This window comes from Fulmarus glacialis, unplaced genomic scaffold (genome assembly GCF_000690835.1).
Source record: "Fulmarus glacialis isolate BGI_N327 unplaced genomic scaffold, ASM69083v1 scaffold4133, whole genome shotgun sequence".
NCBI classification, from domain to species: Eukaryota; Metazoa; Chordata; class Aves; order Procellariiformes; family Procellariidae; genus Fulmarus; species Fulmarus glacialis.
Window position 1 is genome coordinate 70,033 of NW_009202121.1, and position 18,124 is coordinate 88,156.

An 18,124-nucleotide genomic window follows, 5' to 3' on the forward strand; every position below is an offset into this window, starting at 1 on the left:
TATGGAGGGAGAAGCCAATAATTGCCAAACTTGTTTATCCGATGTTCTCAAACTCATAATGGTGTAGCTGGAGAATTTAAATTGGTCTGTTATTGAATTATGCAGTCTCTCACCTATTCCCAGAGGGTTCCCAATCACAGTTTGGCCTGTAAGGAACAGGTGGAACTGTATCTCTTTGCATAGTTTTTTTCTCTTAACAATGGTGATTTGAAATATTTTAAATATCTCTCTCCCTATTTCCCTACTATTTTATCTCTTTTTTTTTTAATTATCTTTTAAACAAATATTCATGCAAGAGAGTTGTGCATGTTGCTCTGAAAGAAGTTTCGATGTCATTCTGAGAGAAATTCCATGCAGCTGGAAACTGCCCTCCCTTTCCACCTTCAGACTGATCCATTCCCCAGAGGCATATTGGATTGTGGAAAGTTGAGCTTATTGAGAATTAGTTGGTTCCTTGGATAAATGAGACAAATGATGAGGCACTTGAAACATTAGTATCAGAAATGCAAGATCAATTCAAGATCTTCATCCCCAGCCACTATGAATGGCAGCAAGGAAAACTATACCTCATGTATACGCTAGTAGACTCTGAGCTTTCGCAGCACTCCATAAAGCAGTTTCCAATACTTTCCAACAGAGAATATCACTCTTTTTTCATATATTCCCCTTCCCATCACACTTTGATACAAGGGTCATTTAAAATCTCTTCCTATATGTCTTCTGTAAAAACCTCTGAAAAGTTGACGATGAAGCTCCATTTTCCCTTTGTAATGGCTCATATATCCAAGTGCCAATATGGACACTACTAGTGGGACCCAGCCTGACTTGCAGCAAAATTGGCTATAACGTTTACATAGTGTCCACTTTCTGTCAAAGGCCATGGGGGGCCATTAACAGAACCAACACGTGCACGCATCAGATTGCACTATTTTATCAATAAAGTAGACACACACAAAGCTACTGGGAAGGGATCCAAGATTTTCAACTCACAAGATGTAATTAATCTTCCAGGGCCTGATAATTGCACAATGCTATGTGGCTGCTCAGAGGGGAGTAGTACACCCACCCATGCTTGCTTAAAGCCCTGCAAAAATTCCTCCTGTCTATGCTTTATATGTTGTGAGAAGACAGTAGCGTCTACGAACTTGCTACACATTCATGCCCACACAAACAGATTTCTTGGCTAAGCCATACTGACTTTATTTGATAGTACAAGAGAGATAGCAAGGCAGAGGAGGGTCATAATCGGCTACAAAAATTAAGAACAAGAAAGATACACTGTGTCGACTCATACTGAGGAAGTATCCTCAATAACTCTTTGGATACTCCAAAGAGAAAACAAATAGTGGTGGCTGTGATTTGTCCCTAAATGAATGAAATACCCAGCAGCCACACAGCAAAACATCTTGCAGAAAGCCTGCTGAGCTCCATCCCTCTCACTGAATCTTCTCCCTTGCTCCTGGGAATAGCCCCAAGCAGGAAAAAGAGGGACAATATGCACGTGGGAGTGGTAATAAAAGATTTGGGGACTGAACTGATGCCGTATTCAATTATTTCAGTTGATGGAAGAGATAACATTGTCAGAAAGTCTTTGGCTTTCTCAGCTATGAAGTCATATTGCAAGAAGAAGTTCTGTTGAAAAGAGATGGTCTCCTTCTCTTAAAGAAGGGGAAGGTCATTTTTGGACATAAGATTGCTGTGAGGCTTGGGCTTTAAACTAGAATCACATGAGACTGACAGCAAAAGTCCACAGGTAGGTATAAAAACAGATCCTGGCAAAGGATAAGCTAAGGGAGTGGGGTTATTCAACAACAAGGCTATAGGAGAAGAACAATAATAATCTGCAGAGCATCCTGCAACACCTGAACGTCAAGGCTGAGAGTAAGAGAGAGCCAGCAGGAAAAACTGAAGGCATAAACTTATGATCAAAATTACACATAATAGAGGCATAACAGTGTCTGGTTGAGAAAATTCACAACTAGAATATTACTGCAAGAAGGCATCACTTCTCACAAAAGAAAGGACAAGGCTTGCATGTCACAGATGCATACACTTGGTCTGAGGTCTCATAGCATTCTCCTAAGCCAGCTGAAAGACTGTAGGAAGTTACTGTTAGCTGGGTAAAAAACTAACTGGGATACCGTATTTTGAAAACAATTATGACTTGGCCACTGTCAAACTGCAGGGGACATGTAAAGACTGTGGTTCCACATGAGTGTCACGGAGTTCTACATTATTCCGTTTATTCACTACTGTCTTATTCTAGTGAATACACCTTCTAAAACACCAACTCAGAAGGGACAATAATTCTGTTAGAGGACAGAATTCAAAATGTGTTGGGTTTTTTAGTTGGTTGGTTGGGTTTTTAATCAACCGGATAAATAGGCTAATATTGTTGTCAAATATGTCGAAGTTAGCTAAAAAGGAGGAGGGATGCTTAGGATAAAAGAATGATTAAAAAAGAGGCTTGAATCACAGCCATGGAACTGTAGGTCAGAAGACCTCGGAGAAAAACTTTTTAACAGGAAAATCAAAAACATTGACTATTTTTGTTTCACACAAAAACTTTAATATTGTTTTCTATTTTTATACACGAAACAATTTTAAAATCTTTTGATCTAGAGAGTGACCAAATCAATTATTTGTAGGGCACTAGCTGTTGATATTCCATATGTGGAACAACATACCAGGCAAAATGGATTTTCAGATTCGTCACTCTCATTAATTTCCAAGTTAACCACAGCTTGCTTACAACACAATATTATTATTTTTAATTGAAAGAAAATTAATGAAATATTAATCTGAAAGCTACTTTTTAATCTAAGAAATGAAATTAAATTTGCAAACTTGTTTATACATTCACAGTTATGAGAGGGTGGATTAGATCTTCCCTTAATAGTTCCTACTGCTGGAAGTCAAATTGTATGTATTTGATTTGTTTTCAGACTTATTTGCATTTTTAAATCTGCCTCTAAAGTAGTCATTACAAATAGACTTTAAGGGTCAAACACACTTTTAAAGCTTAGAGAGGTGGAAGATTATGGTCTCCCACTGTAGGAGTGGCTGCACCACTGAACATAACCACTGACTTTCAGCAAGCCACTGACTTTCATCGGCACCTTCCCTGTCACAGTATCTGTGGATGAATATTGCCTGCAGGTTACAGACTAATGATAAACTTTCTATTTTATTGCCCTTTCATGCATTTAAATCAAAAGTGTTTCAGAGCAGTTGTATCCCAAAAACCTGGATACATGAGGTGAGAAAGCAAGCACTATTTAATCCAGCACCACCTATTTTGTGCTTCATGCTGCCTCACAGGAAAATGGGCACAAAAACAAAGGACAGAGGAGTAGCAGCAGAACCAGGCTGCAGTTGGAGAATTAGCTCCTGACAACAGGATGGCATCTTTTTGGATAGCCTTCTCACAACTGCAGAACACTACACTGCAGCCTCTCTAGCCATTTATTTTAGGAGCTCTTGATATCTCTCTTCTGGTCAGCAGCAGAGGGATCAAATGATCATTGTCACTGGCATGATCCCATAATCACAGCTAGGAGAGAGGGCATGGCATAGCAGTGTGGGGAGGTGTGAGATCCAGATCTGGCTTCTAGAGAACAAGGGAGGAGAACAACCACAAGTCTTATGAAGATGCACAAGACCTGATGAAGCTCCTTAAGGATTTAGGATTTTTAGCCTAAAAGACCCTTTCTTGTTGTCATTGGCCTAACCCCCATCTAACAGAAAGTCATGGCTGGCCTCTGGTTTCCACTCAGCTGTGGCAGTACTCCTGTTTCCAGACAGACGGGAATGTATTACACTGACCTCTCAGAAGACTTCACCTGGGGACTTCACATAGCACGGCTATCACAATCTATAGCACTACCTTTGCGCTCTAACAGCACTGCCCATTATCTCAGTATCAGCTGTAACTGCAGTGAAGCTGCATGGTCCTGAGCCAGAGTGACAATTCTTTACCAGCCCTTACCAAGCCAAGATGTGGCTGAGCACAATCGATGCCATGGTTATGTAAGCAAATGCTTCAGCTGGGAAAAGCGCTGCCTCCATGGTTCTGCTCAAGGATCAACTTTCAACCAGCACTTGAGGCCACCTTTCTGAACACTGAAGAAAAGCATCATGAGGGGCCTTGAATGCAAAGGCAGACATAAGTGCAAAGCCTGAACTTCGTGTTGCTCCATTTCCATTTGATCAACACCTCATCTTTGCTCTTACACTGCGGACAAATTTGTTCAGTTCCTGGGATAAAATGCAAGCAGCCTCAGGGTGTTTCTAGCTCACAGTTTATTTTCCTTGGTTCTCTTCTGAGCAGAAGAGAACAGCTGAGGTGGGCACTCAGATGCATTAGTCTGAAGGAGCAGAAGAAAAAATCCTCCTGAGCCACCATTGCTGTACTGGACCAGGGGAGCATAATTACCCGCTCCTCACAGTCAAGTGCGTGTGCATACTTTGTATTTTGATTTCTCCTTCCAGTGGCTAACATGTCATAAAAAGACTACAAAGCACTGGAAATAGAAGTACAGTGTTTTAACCCAAGAGCAGTTTCTCCACATTCACTACAACTGGATCTCTTTGCAAACGTATACTCAGCATGTCATCTCTGTCTTCTCACATCCATGAGCACCTCATCAGATGTCTGTTTCTTTCAGGGCTGTCTTTGTACAAACACCAGTACCATGTAAAATCTTTACCTTCAGTTTGAAAGTGGCGTCAAACCATTCCATAACGTCAAATAAATAGATTGGTCTTTCTAGCCTACTTCAAAATCCCTGTTACACTGAACAGTTTGAGTGCACAAAACTATTTGACATTTGACTAACTCCTTCATACAGTAAGGACTTGACACCATGAAAGGAGTGTATTTACAATAGCTTTGTGCTTGCAAATGTCACTCAAGCATCATCTAGCATAGCAGCAAACCACCTGGTCTCTGCCATAGCGTTCTGTTAACAAGTGGATGGAAAGGTTACACCGGGAAGTACAGCGGTAGTAGATCATTTGATTATGTAACTCTCAGTAATTACTTGGGTAAAGACTTGTACCAGGCCTTCAAAGGAAATTCTGTCAAATACAGGAGGCACAATATTTTGGGTGTATTTTCCTTATAGCAGGGATTTGAGATGGACTAGTTTAGAAAACTTAAAAAATAACTGCAGGAATTGAAAATCCTACCCAGAACACACACACATACGCACACTTGACAGATTAATGCAAAAAACTTAAAGTGGCTATTTAGCGTATTTTTACTTTCCGGAGTCTATGGACGACAGAAATGGAAGAAAGATAAAAGCTTGGCAAGTTTTAAGCTTTCTAAAACTTGTAACTTGATCACCCGGTCTATGTCTCAGCTTTGGGCTGTAGTGGGGACTGCTGTTCCAGAAATTGAAGCACACGCTCTATAGCCACAACACTTTACAAGTCACATTGCACCTGCATTGCTCAGCATTTTTCAAGACAGATGAGTAAGAGCGGGCTTGCTAAGGACAAAGTAACAGACTTAAGAGTTGTCTCACTAACAGAAGGCACTGCTAAGTGACTTAAAAGTGGCACAGAGGAGTTTGCCATCTGTTGCTGCTTACTGATTTCCAGATAACTGAGTTCAGTTTGCAAGCAGAAAGAGCACGCCTTCATGTGCAACAGCCAGCTGTTACGGACCAGCTCAGCCTGGGTGCTCGATTCTCAAAGACAGCTCAGCAATCACCAAGGCCTACAAATCAATAGGTTTTTAGAACAGCTCCATATGTCATGTCAAATCTCAGATTCTTTTCATCTTTCGTACCATCACCACTACTAAAGTTTCCATACCCATCATGATCACTGTACAACTCCACTCCTCTTAGCAAGCTTGCTTTGGAGTCACCGGGTGGGTTTTGAGCACATTTAAACCGGCAAGGTGAGAGCAGCAAACACACCGTAATTTCTTCACCATCTCTGGAAGTGCGCGGTTCTAGACACTATCCCCTTCAACACCTGGCTCAAGAATCATTGGAGCATGAAATCAATTGCTCACCTTTTGATCCAGACTGTAGGCCAAGATCCACTCCTCCTGCTTGGGGTGGAAGAGCAAGCTCTGGATATAGAAGTTCAGACGGTACTTCTGGTAGGTAGCCCCTTCATCAGAGCTGATGAGGATGCTGCTCTCAATCTCTGGATCACTAAGAAGCATGATCTAAATCGAAAAATGGAGGGAAAGGAGTGTTAATGGAAAAGAGAAACCGAACATCATTTAAAAGTAAGGTCATACAGCATGATTCCTATTACACGTATTCAGAACATTGCTTAAAATTGTAAACAGCCCATAGGATTTCCCAAATAGTGGTGGTTTTTTGGTGTTTCACTTCCATTTTATTTGGTGATTCATTCAGCGATTCCTTTTTTTCATTTTATTTTTGTACAGACAAATTCAGAAAGCCCAGCAAGAATGAAAAATGCTATGTTGATATTGAAGCAGATTTTGGTTGGGTATAGCAACTTCAGACAGCCGCATCAGGCTTACCTGGTCCCTTTCTAGTTTACTACCTCTCTTCCCAAATGTGGAATACTCTCTCCAAAAGTACACAACAGGGCACTCCTGAGATTTAACGCTCGTTCTTTGTCAGCTTGCAGAGCTACAAGTGAGAGCATCACCTCATTGGAAACACCGAATGCCTACCTGGATCAGCTGCTGGCATCTGCAAATAGTCCATGTGCGTGTGCACGAGCATTGATACGAGATCTCATATATCATGCTTCCAATTTATACAGCAGGAGATGTTCATTCACTCAGCGAACACATAATTTTCCCCAAGCGCGGGAAAGTGTATGACCTCAATTTGTACAGGGAGGAAAACACTTCTGAGCCTCTAATTTTAATTAGAAAATTATTACCAATATTTTAAAATAGGTTGATTTCACATTATCAGATGGCATGCTCTACATAAATGTTATCAAGAAAAATGTTGTGGAGACATTAACACCATCTTATTAACATCTGGAGAAAACAACATCACATTAAAGCAAATGCCAGTACCATAAAATAAAGGCAAACAGTGGGAAATAAATTAGAGCTGTGCTAAACACAGCAGGTTATTGATACAGTAGCTGAAACAAATACAGAAACTGCCTTTCAGCAGTAAAACAGATCCAGGAATTGCCTTTTTTTAGCTAGCTGCAGAATGATCAGCTATCTGAGACCCATTGCAGTTTTGTTACACTCACATGTCCACGTTAACTTTTCTCATCCAACTTCACAGAGCTCCAACTTCAAGACTACAATAGGGAAACACATTAATTTTGACAGCAAAAATCAGCTACAAGGAATGGTAAGACCGTTGGTATGTTAGACCTTGATCAAGCAAAAAAATTTTTAATCTTAAGCACCTCATCAACTCCACGAAGTCACCAAGGAAAAGTGAATATAATGCAAATGGTTTCTGATCCTTTCCATTAAGAAATGAAAAGGGCCTTTAAAACTGGAACCGAATGTTGTCCCAGGGTGAAGCTAACTGTATGAATCCAGCTTGAGCTCAGAGCTCCTTCAACATCCCTCTCATATACCGCTTACCAGCCTCATAAAGCAATCTCCACTTGTTCCCACAGAAAGCCACACCACAAGTCCTGGAAAAGTGCCCTTGCATTGTGCTCTGGTGCACAGCATGGGAAATGAGAAACATCCTCACAGGCAACTGACTTTCTGGGAATTATTCTTGAGAATAGGTCCCGATGGCCTCCACCTAGAAGGAAGCTTTGGTACGTTTCTTCTTTCTAATCAGAGCAAAATACATATTTAATTTTGCTCCAAACAAGAAAGGTTTCCCCACTATCTCAAGATATTTTTTCTGTCACTGGTGACTTAGACTTCAAAGACATTTTGTCCCCCAAGTATACCCCTGTTCATCTAAAACGTATTGCCTGTGCCAGAGAGAGAACTGTAACATACTTTAGTAAAAATTGCTTGCATCTGCAGAATGGAAGAAGGATGTAAGATTGCCAATATAACAGGATATCCCAGAGAGATCTTACATTTAAAAGGAAGGATACTTCAGGAGTAAAAAGACTTTCCACCTGATGTCGCAGAAGGTTACAAAGTTAATAATGCTGTTTATTAAGAGGTCACTGTTAGAGTTCTGCCCTCAGATAAGGAGCACAAGACAGCTAAGAGTTGCATAGACCTGATGTGGTACACCTGTAAAACACCCACTCTGCAACACTTGGGTGGATAGTTCAAGAAATGGGTCAGATGAGATGGAAAAGAGGATGTTTCCACCAGATGGTTCACAAAGCCAGGCAATTTGTTCCTCTGGAAGCATAACAGTTGTTGCAAGATCAACCAATAAAACCATCAAGCTAGGAAAATTAAGAGCTAGAGGGAAAGCTGGAAGAGTCTAAGAACAGTCATACCTTGTGGTAAGTGCCATCACATTAGTTGCCCACCCCGCTTCACCCAGTTCTGATATCAAGTCTCCATTGTTCAAATGGAGAAAAGAACACACCCAACATCTCTGTTGTCATCCATCCTCCCAGGCAAGGCTGGTCCTACACAAAGCAGGATGGAAGAAACAGGAGGCTGAATCATTTTGAAATTTTGAAAAACAAAAGGCCACCACCAGTCATGCAGTTAGGACTGGTCCACAGTTTTTTTATGTGGCAAGCAGGAAAACAAGAGTGGGAGACTCTGGGCTTTATTTTTTATTATTTTTTGTCTTTTTTCTGTTGGAAGCTTTGGGGGGAAGGGACAACTTTTGGCAGGGGAAATAACAGGACATTTGTCAAAGGCCTGAAACTGCCACTTCTCATTATGGGACCAGGGCAAAGGTTCCACCCCAGTAGTGATTTAGATTAATCGCTTTTCATTAAGAGCCAATAAACAAACTCCAGTCAGAATGAGCATTTCTGCCAGCACCCTGTGTTGCCATTTATAATTGCCATAAAGAATAGCAAAGGAGCACCAGAGAGTTGTCAAATGTAATTTATAGGTTTTTAAGATCTAATCATTTTCTATAATATTAAATTAAATGGCAGCCTTTATTAAAAAGGAAATTACATTTCACCTTGCTACATTCTAGAATATATATATACACACATATATATAAAATATTATTTTCAGTTGCTGCCTTCTCTAGTTTAAGTGGAGTGGGGAAGGGGAGGCAGGATTGATTACTGCTAAGGGTAAGTCCTTGAAAACATACTTGAGATGAGGTGGTTTATACTACATAGCTTTTCCTCTAGAGGCTATAGCCTGACCTCCAAAATTCAGTGGACAATGAACGGCAAGCACCAGACAAAACAAACCAGGCTGAAAATCAGACTGAACTTCGGATAGGTCCTTAGGAGATGAATGCAGAGGAAGAGAGCTGTCTGGTACGTGGTGTATCTCCTTTAAAGCAGGAACTTTGGGGGCAATGATGACACATACAGAGCTGTTCTGAATGAACTCCAGTTCAGCAGAACACCAGACACCAGCGGGGGAAGCACAGAGAAGGGAGATGATTCCGAGAGGCCACCTTGCAAGAACAACATAAACTACGATGTACAGACTGAGATCTTTGGCATGTGATCAGGAAACGCATCCAGCTCTGACTAGTTCAAGGAGATTTATCCCAGGAAATAAGCAGCACAGGCTGCAGGCAGAAAGAACAAGGTGGGGAGGTGTCATACCTATACCTGCCACAATGTATTTGGTACACAAACCATAGAAGTAGCTAAGAGTCACTCACATTTGTTGGAGAGCATGTAGGACGTTTAAAGGAGTTCTGAACAAATGCAGAAGTGGGGAGGAAGGAAAGTGACACCACATCACAGCACAAATCCACTAAAAACAGCATGCCGTCTGATGGGGCTAATATAATAAAAACTAAGGCAGGATTTGTAACTAAGAATCTGAGTTCCTGCTACCCTGATTAACCCAGGTGTGTCACTGGGTTAATACAAACACCTTCCGCAGTAGTGGTTTCACATAGGCTATGTCCAGGTGGATGAGTCAAGATGGTGACACACGCCTCTTCCTCTGCTCCAAGCTAGCCAGGCACAAAGATGACTGAGATCTGGAATATTGAACCACACCAGTAATGAGCTAGCACACTTCTCACAGGCACAACACAAAAACGTGCCCAGACTACTGGCTTGGAGCTACAGGTAGCCTGAGCTTGTATCTGCCTAAATCTTCCTATTGCAGTTACGCCAAAGACTCCCCTACAGTTTGGTGCTCAGTTCTTGTCTCAGCACCCTTCACAGCTCTGCCCTCACTTTAACAGGCCTGCTTGGCACATCACCGCTATCCTTCCTCTTCTGCACCCAAGGCACAAAAACAACCACCCCCACTCCCCCATCATAGTACCTGTATCCATACCATCAGATTCAAAAGCGTTATCACCACTCTTGCTCCCTGGTTCTGTGTTATCCCACACAACAGAGATTTGTTTTGTACACAGCTGAATCTTTTAATAAACCATCTCTGGTCAAAAAATGAAACAACATGCCACATAAAAGGCATTTTTATTAATACTAGTTTTCATTTAATCCCTTTTTTTTTCCTCAGCCAACATAAATTTTCACTGTAAATTACCAAAGTGCACGTCCTTAAATCAGCACAGAGAAGTTTTATAGGTACAATATCTGTAGCAGTAGTACCACTGAGCTACATTAGCAGGAAGCATCCAGTAAATGAATAAAGAAGACAAGTTCAAAATATATGTCTTTTGTTCCCAGAAGTAAGTAGATAGCATTAAACCATTGTGTATTGCCTTCTGATTTTCCTCTTCATTTCAATGCGCTTTTCATAAGCAGTCCTTTTCAGAGGCCCCAGTCACATTCTCATTCACCTATATGAAGTGCTATTCTAAACAGAAATAAACAAAACAGTTTTAAAAAAATCCACCTACAAACCACCCAAGCCTCCATAGTACAAAAGAAACCCAGCTCCTTAGCAAAGTATTAGCAATTTGCTCTGTAGCACTTCATTGTCCTCTTCTGCAATTGAAAAGGTAGTCCTGCCACAAACACTGCTGCAAAACCAGAAACTTTAAGTTTCATGTTTACAGCTTCATAGTGATTTCCATATTGGATGTGCTCAGCTTACACATAAAAAGGCTTTTTTTTTTTTTTTTTTTGGCCTCCTTCCACTGGACCCTCAACTCAGAGGCACTTTAGGTCCTTCCTAAAAAAACTTGAGGTCCTTCCTAAAGCCAGGTAACATCCACATCAACAACAGGAAAGCACAAATCTTTTAAAAAAGAAAAAAACTTTTTTTTTTTGCTTTCCCATTTTGATTTAAAACATTTAAAAGATTGTATGGTCTCACAAGACCTCTGGAGCTAAGCCTACTTTCCAACAAAGTTCCATATTAGCTTTGAGTTTAAAAAGCCAAAAAGTTTCAACAATTTATGCTGAAATGTCAGTGCAAATGGAGGATTTTAGCTTTGTTTGGACTTATGATGTCCTTTCCTCTTTTTGAAACTGAAAAACCAAAATCAAATGACATTTAAAGGCTTAAAAATATAAAAATCATTTTCTTCCTTCAAAGCATCAGCTCATCACAAGTATGTTCAATGTGAATAGTTTGGAACTCTCTTATGGGAAAAGTAATATTTTACTGCTGAAGCATTTGAGATTAAATGTTTGACCATCTGAAATTTCTCACTGGCAAATATTTGCTTATTCGTTCCCCTCCCATTCTTCCTCTCTCCTACATCATTACTGCAATTTATTTGCCCTGCAGGCTAAAGGATGCCCTCGGAGATATATACACAGCCTTAAACTCCGAGAACACAGCTACACACAGCATACCTGAAGCCCTTCTATGCCAATCCCATGAAGGACAGATGCAACTCATTGCAACAAAAATCTCATCCTTTTTTCTTCTTACTCACCACGTTTCAGTTCAATTAAAAAACTTCAGTTTAATTAAATCAGCCCAAACCCCTCTGTGACAAAAATGTACCAGTGTCACAAGTAACTGTCTACTTACCAGCAAAAGTAACACCTGGATGAATCAGCATTAAGATAAAAATATCTTTGCACGATTTGCGCTAGTTTAGAAAACACACCTTAACTTTACACAAACTTTTACAGAAGGTGTTCTGAAATGGCTAAATACCTGCTCACTGCGCTGTAGATTTACTGACTCCGGCAATAATCAGGGGAAAAGGAAGCCAACCTCTACTTTCCAGTCACCAAGACTGGATATCAGTCAGACAGGAAAAAAAGGGAGATGGCAGTGATAAAAATCTACCCTAGAGAGAAATCCTATTTATTTACATACAAGTAAAGCAACCCACCCCATTACTCAGTGATCAGCAGCCATGACATGACATGGGAGGGACATCTGCTCTCTGGGAAGCGAAAGAAGACAGCCATGAAGAGGGCAACAGCTTCCACATAATTACTAACTTTACATCCCAAAAGGAAATCACTCATTGTAATCCCTTGTGTTACAGAGTAGCCCAGATTTGGGGCTCCTTCTTGCTTCACATAGCTCAAAAACTTCCTTAATGTTAAGGATAACCTGTGGGCATCAGTCAAGCAGTAAAGGTGCACCGAGCTTTCATGAAAGATAAATTGTCTGGACCTACCCTGTTTCAGCTTCTTGTAACTTCACTTCTTATTGCCCGAAATTTAAGATTAATAACAGGTTTAATTAATGAATATAGCACCAGATCACCATCTCTCAGAACCATAGCACTGTAATCTTAAAGGATGAAGTGCACTGCACTCACTTTATATGGGTTTATGAAGCATGTGTTATAAAAGTACTTCAACCATAAGGCTTTTATACCTTGGCACTCACTTCAATACAATCCCATAAAATCCATGCAATCTTTAAGCATTAAAGGTGACTTTCACTACTGTATTTATTATTGGATAATGAAAAATGAGTCAGACACCCATGGAAACCGAGCAATGAAATAGAGTTTCCTGAGACTTTTGCATTGGGTCTGCATTATATGTACCGTGACCAAAGAACCAAATAGCTCTCTCAAGACCTTTCAGGCACTTCATGCTAACCTCTCTCCAGAACTTTCTTCCCATCAGGACTTCTCTGTAATTATAAACCAACCTCTACTTTGCAGAATCCCATTGATTGTCACTGAACTTTCCAGATGTCAACAGCTGTTTCTGTAAGCATCCAACTCCTGTGAAGGAATTCCTCCATAGAATCCTCCAGCTGTGCTGGAGACTGCAGCTCTCTACTCCAGTAAGTTGGTTTGAGAAGACAGCACAGATCTCTGACAATAACATCAGGGGGACCACATTGTGGGTTCCCCATCTTTCCAGCATTGAGAGAAAATGATCAGAGCACATCATACTGTTCAGGTTACATGCAGGTCTTATGTCTTTGTAGAATGTTTTGTGTTTTGTAGCAGGTACACAAAAGATAAAGACCATTACAAGCTAGAAAGTAATAAGCTATAAAATGATTTTTTTTTTTTTAACCTAAAACAACAGGGTCTTCTGGTGACACTGCAACACAAAACAGGACATCACTGGGGTGCTTGTTCATTTTTATGAATATCAAACCCTCTTCTGAAATGCAATATGTAATTATTCTGCTGTCCCCTTGTTACATATACTTAGACAGCCCATCTTCAAAATTGAGAGCAAGTTTCATCATAAGTTTTGTAAGTTGTACCACAACAATATTCTGCATAGACATTAAGACCATTTTGTCAATCAGAAATGATGCAAGCATAAACGTGCTGTCCAAACAGCACACCCTCCCCGCCAGGATCAAGCACCCCAGGTTCACTGTTGACTTGAAAAGCCCCTCAGCAGAATCCTGGTACTGTCAGAAATAAAACTAAGAGTTTTAGCTACAACCAGCCCAATATGTGCCTTGTCTCTACAGAACTTGGAACCGGTAGTTCAGGGGAGCATAAGTCCGGCCTATGAGGATGAATAATCTACATGCATGAGATACTAGTATCACACTCAGACACTGAACATAGAGTCCCAGCATGTGCTACATAGAGTTGGCTCAGTCAGGGAAGAGTATACATTTAAGATTACAGCATCTCAGTAATTCTTTTATTTGCTTCTCGCAAAGAATAAAAAGGATGGAGATACCAGAAAGACTTTGGGGAGACTCTGAGATAGAGCAGTTTGGTGGCAAAAGAATGATTATGTATCGTCCTCCTATCTGAAAATCCATAGGAGAGATATCTTACATGATTAACTCTGAGAAAAGAGATCAGTAAAAGCATGTCAAGTGAGGACCAGCACCACCTTGCCTTCTCTAAGGAGATGCACATCAGCCCACCATGCTTGTTTACAGTGAACAACCCTGGTTAATCTTTCTGACCTCTATTTTTTCTCATATCTAATTATATCCAGATTACAATTATAATAAATTGTTCAGATTTGTACAAAATTAAAACAGGCTCTTGGCATTGCAGCCATACCTGCCATAAATTGCCATATCAAAACAAAACACTTCACAGAATTCCAAGCTCACACACCCCATCCCCTATGGAGAGAGCACTTCATTTAATTACCACCTCCAGCAGCTGCGCAAGAGCACAGATGCACCTTGCAGGATGCCCTGAGGATCAGGAGCAAATCAAGGCTAAATTGGATACAGAGCAAGAACCCCTCAAGGAAAACCACTCTGCCATCCTCCTTGGCAGGTGGGAAATGAAAATATATCATGACTGTAAGGCTTAAGCAAAATCAGAGCTGGGAAAAGAACTCAGGTACCTAAGGCTGCCATCCTAACCTGCCCACAATGCCAAATCCCAGGCTAGATCCAATTTGCATGCACAGGAGTGGAATAAGCCATCGTACTAGACCTAACAAAGCAGAACGTCTCATCTTTGTTTTACTGCTAAGCAGGTCAGAACAACATGTCTCCCCCCTTTCTCTTGTCTTTTTGGCACTGGACACATGTACTTTTCACTTTTAATTACAAGGCACAGCAAGCATTTGCTTGTTAAATTTCAGGTGCCAGTGGGGATGGAAGCCATCCAAAAAGCATGTGTTTGACCTGGCAAAGAGTGACTGATTGGCAACAGCCACATACTTGGTTGTAAAACCTTTTCATTGTCACAGCAAGGCAGAGTTTACCCAAGGTTACTCCATTATACTCTTGTTATAACTGCACATTCTCCAGCCCCCCACAGATCACCAGAGCAAAGTCCTCTGCCACAGTAATCCCACCTTCCTGAGGCCACTTTGGTGCTGCATGCTGTTCAGCTATTTTGCCAAAGTCTTTTCCATATCACAGCATGTTTATTCATAGTTCCCCTTTACGAACTGCCAAATGGGTTACAAGCATCACCACTGATGGTTGGTTTTGTATATATCCAGTTTGACCATCACTTGTATGACTGGGCCTGGGCCAGAAGTAGAAGGAACCCTGGCTGGTGACCTTAGGCAACAACCGATGCTTCCACAGGAAAAACAGACACACCAAATGAGCAGAAGAGAAATGTAAAGAAATTCTGATCTATATTATGCTTTGCCCTGGAGTCTGGTATTTCTGCATAGCATAGTTCTGCATGATGTCTTTCTACTCTTCTTGATTCTATATAGGAAATCCCTAACTGTTGCAACATCTGACACACTGTTTTGTGGTCACCAGCTTCTTCTAGTGACACAGAACAGCTCTGATCCCAAACTGTGTGCACAGAAAGAGAAAAGCAGCATTCACTGTTGTAATTATATGTTATTTGAGTAAATGCATGGTTGTGCTATTATCCATAGAACTACAAAGTAGTTTTCACCATTATGTAATGGTGAAATTTCTGCATGTAAGCAGAAAGAGTTACAGAAAATAATGTTACCAGTAAGGAGAGGCTGTGTGCACCACAGCTGCTGGAACTGAGAACGCCATTTATATAAAAACACTCCTCTGATTATAGGTCTCACTTGGAAGAACACTTTATATGTGGGAATAAGTTTACTCACAGTCGTTGCCCCATTACAGAAGAGAGAGATGTGCATGGATAGTTACTCATGGGGGTAAACTTTTCCAGCCCGTATACAGCAGTCTATTTCATTTCAGGACAGTAGTGTTTCATGACTCTTTAGAAAAATAAAAATTGTATTATGTATCTCCCTTGAGGCCATTAAACCTGAATACAATTTTAAATGCATCATTGCTTCTCTCTGCTTACACACTTTATTTTTCTGCTTTTTAGTCAGATTGCAGAGAGAACATAGACAACAGTCAGCTTTATCAATGTTCACATCCAGATGCTAATGATCTATCTCAATTTACTTATCTGGCATCTATTACTCATGCCCCTCACTGCCCCTAATGTATTTCTCTTCCTAACATCCCCCCCACTGGAGAAAGCTGAGGAGGTAGGAGAAGGTCTATCCTTTTTCTGCATGAAAGGCTGAGGCCCCCAAAAATTAAAGGTTAAAGTTACAAAACATGATGGCATTGCAGTGCTCTGCACAGCAGTACTCAGCTCTAAGCTATCCACTGTGGCTGCAAGCTTCACACGCTAACTCAGGTGCCAGAGATCCTAATGTATGGGAAGGTTCAGGACCTAGGAACAGGATTCACAACTACCAGCTCACTGGCTTTAACAGTTTCCATTACATTTGCAAAATTATCTTCCAATGATACAGTCCTTGCAGGTTTATGGTAGAAGTCTTGTCTGCAATTACACACCAAGAAGGTGAGTGACTGCCCCAGTGGCTGTGAACCATAGCCGCTACGTCCTATTCCAACAGGGTCACTGATACCTCGCAGCCTTGGGACAAATCGCATACTTGCCTCTCCGTATCCTTCCATGCACATACATGAGCCCTGGTCACTGAGGTGTCCTGAAGAACTAGTAGTGTAAGAGGAAAGAGAATTGGAAAAGGGGACAAAGGTTTTATCTGCAGCGCAACCCTGACACTTTGCTTTAGGAATCAATTGGCAAAAAGATCCACAGTGCTGCTGGGGATAAAACATTTTACACAGAGCTGATCACATCAGACCTGAAGTCAGAGTTACTGCACTTACACTGTAAGAGGCAGATGCGCACATATGGCAGAAAGTGAGACAGTGTCCTGAGCCTTCAACCACCAGCATGTACCCTGCAGACGCTGCTAATCTCTTCAACTAAAAATGAGAATTCATTCAATGAGTAATGCTGGATTTCTTTACTCTTCACTTTGGAAAAGAATGAAATAAAAAGACATTTTGCCACAGATTGTTGGGTTTGAGGTAGGGTGGTGATTTTCCTTAAAGACGACAACTGTGTCCTGATGAACCAGCTCATATCACTAAAGATCAAGGTCAGGGCATTATGCAGTCTTCAAAAGGACCCACCTGCCCCTTTTCCAAGAGCTGCTCTCCACCCATTCTATTATTTTTCCTCCTTTTTAATAACAGGACATGCTGACGCATTAGTATTGATTGATTATCCTGCTGTCTGTGAAGCACCATTCCCCTCCTCGTTAATTCAAAACTACCTCATTTTTCATACTTCATAAATTAATATATTATTGGAACTGCAGCAGTAAAGGAGATAGCCATGTTTCATAGAGAAGTAGGGAGGGTGGAGAAAGGAAGGAAGTCTCATAAACCTGCCCTACATCAGGGTGTGCAACTGTGCCCACCCTGCTGACAAGCTGGGTGTTAAGTACAGGCAGCCCCTTACAAGGTGATGCATCCTGACAGTCCCTCTTTGTCCCTGTAACCAAGGCAGGGCACTCTGAAAGCTCACACGTGTCCGCTCTGCCCACTTCATAAAAGCAATGGCCACGCTAAGTGGCAAAATTGCAGCTTTATTTTAGTGGATATTATAAGTTCTGATCTGTCCTTTAACACTTGCTGGCTAAATTAGAGCAAACTACCTCTTTATTAAATACTGACAGCCAGCTCTGGGAAGTCCAGATCTAAATGTGGATATGACCTTTCCAGTTTTACCCCATCTCTTCTCTTTACGACCTCGTACCATCCCTAAGGCTCTGTAGGGCCCTAACTCTAGCAATACAAGGTGAAGCAGGCAGAGAGAGCAACAGGAGAGGTGGACTGACTTCTGGAAGCCAGACAAAGCAGCCCTGTCATAGATGTGCACCAGTATCCTGCCAAGGTGAGTCTTACCCGATAAATGACCTTTTTCCCCAAACATTTTTTGCAAGTCCTAGAAAAACAAAGCTGACATATTGGCTCAGGTTTCTCCCATCTTTC

The 18,124-nt window shown here is 41.1% G+C and overlaps 1 protein-coding gene across 1 annotated transcript in view; it reads right to left on the minus strand.

The window, feature by feature from the left end:
- The window catches only part of LOC104074140 (VPS10 domain-containing receptor SorCS3-like), a gene marked incomplete at both ends in the record, with an annotated part of 95,989 nt that overhangs the window by 68,171 nt on the left and 9,694 nt on the right, over positions 1–18,124 (minus strand). Inside the window, one exon of the mRNA XM_009574166.1 lies at positions 6,029–6,187. Coding sequence (XP_009572461.1) covers positions 6,029–6,187 — 159 coding nt within the window. The remainder of the gene's footprint in view (positions 1–6,028; positions 6,188–18,124) is intronic.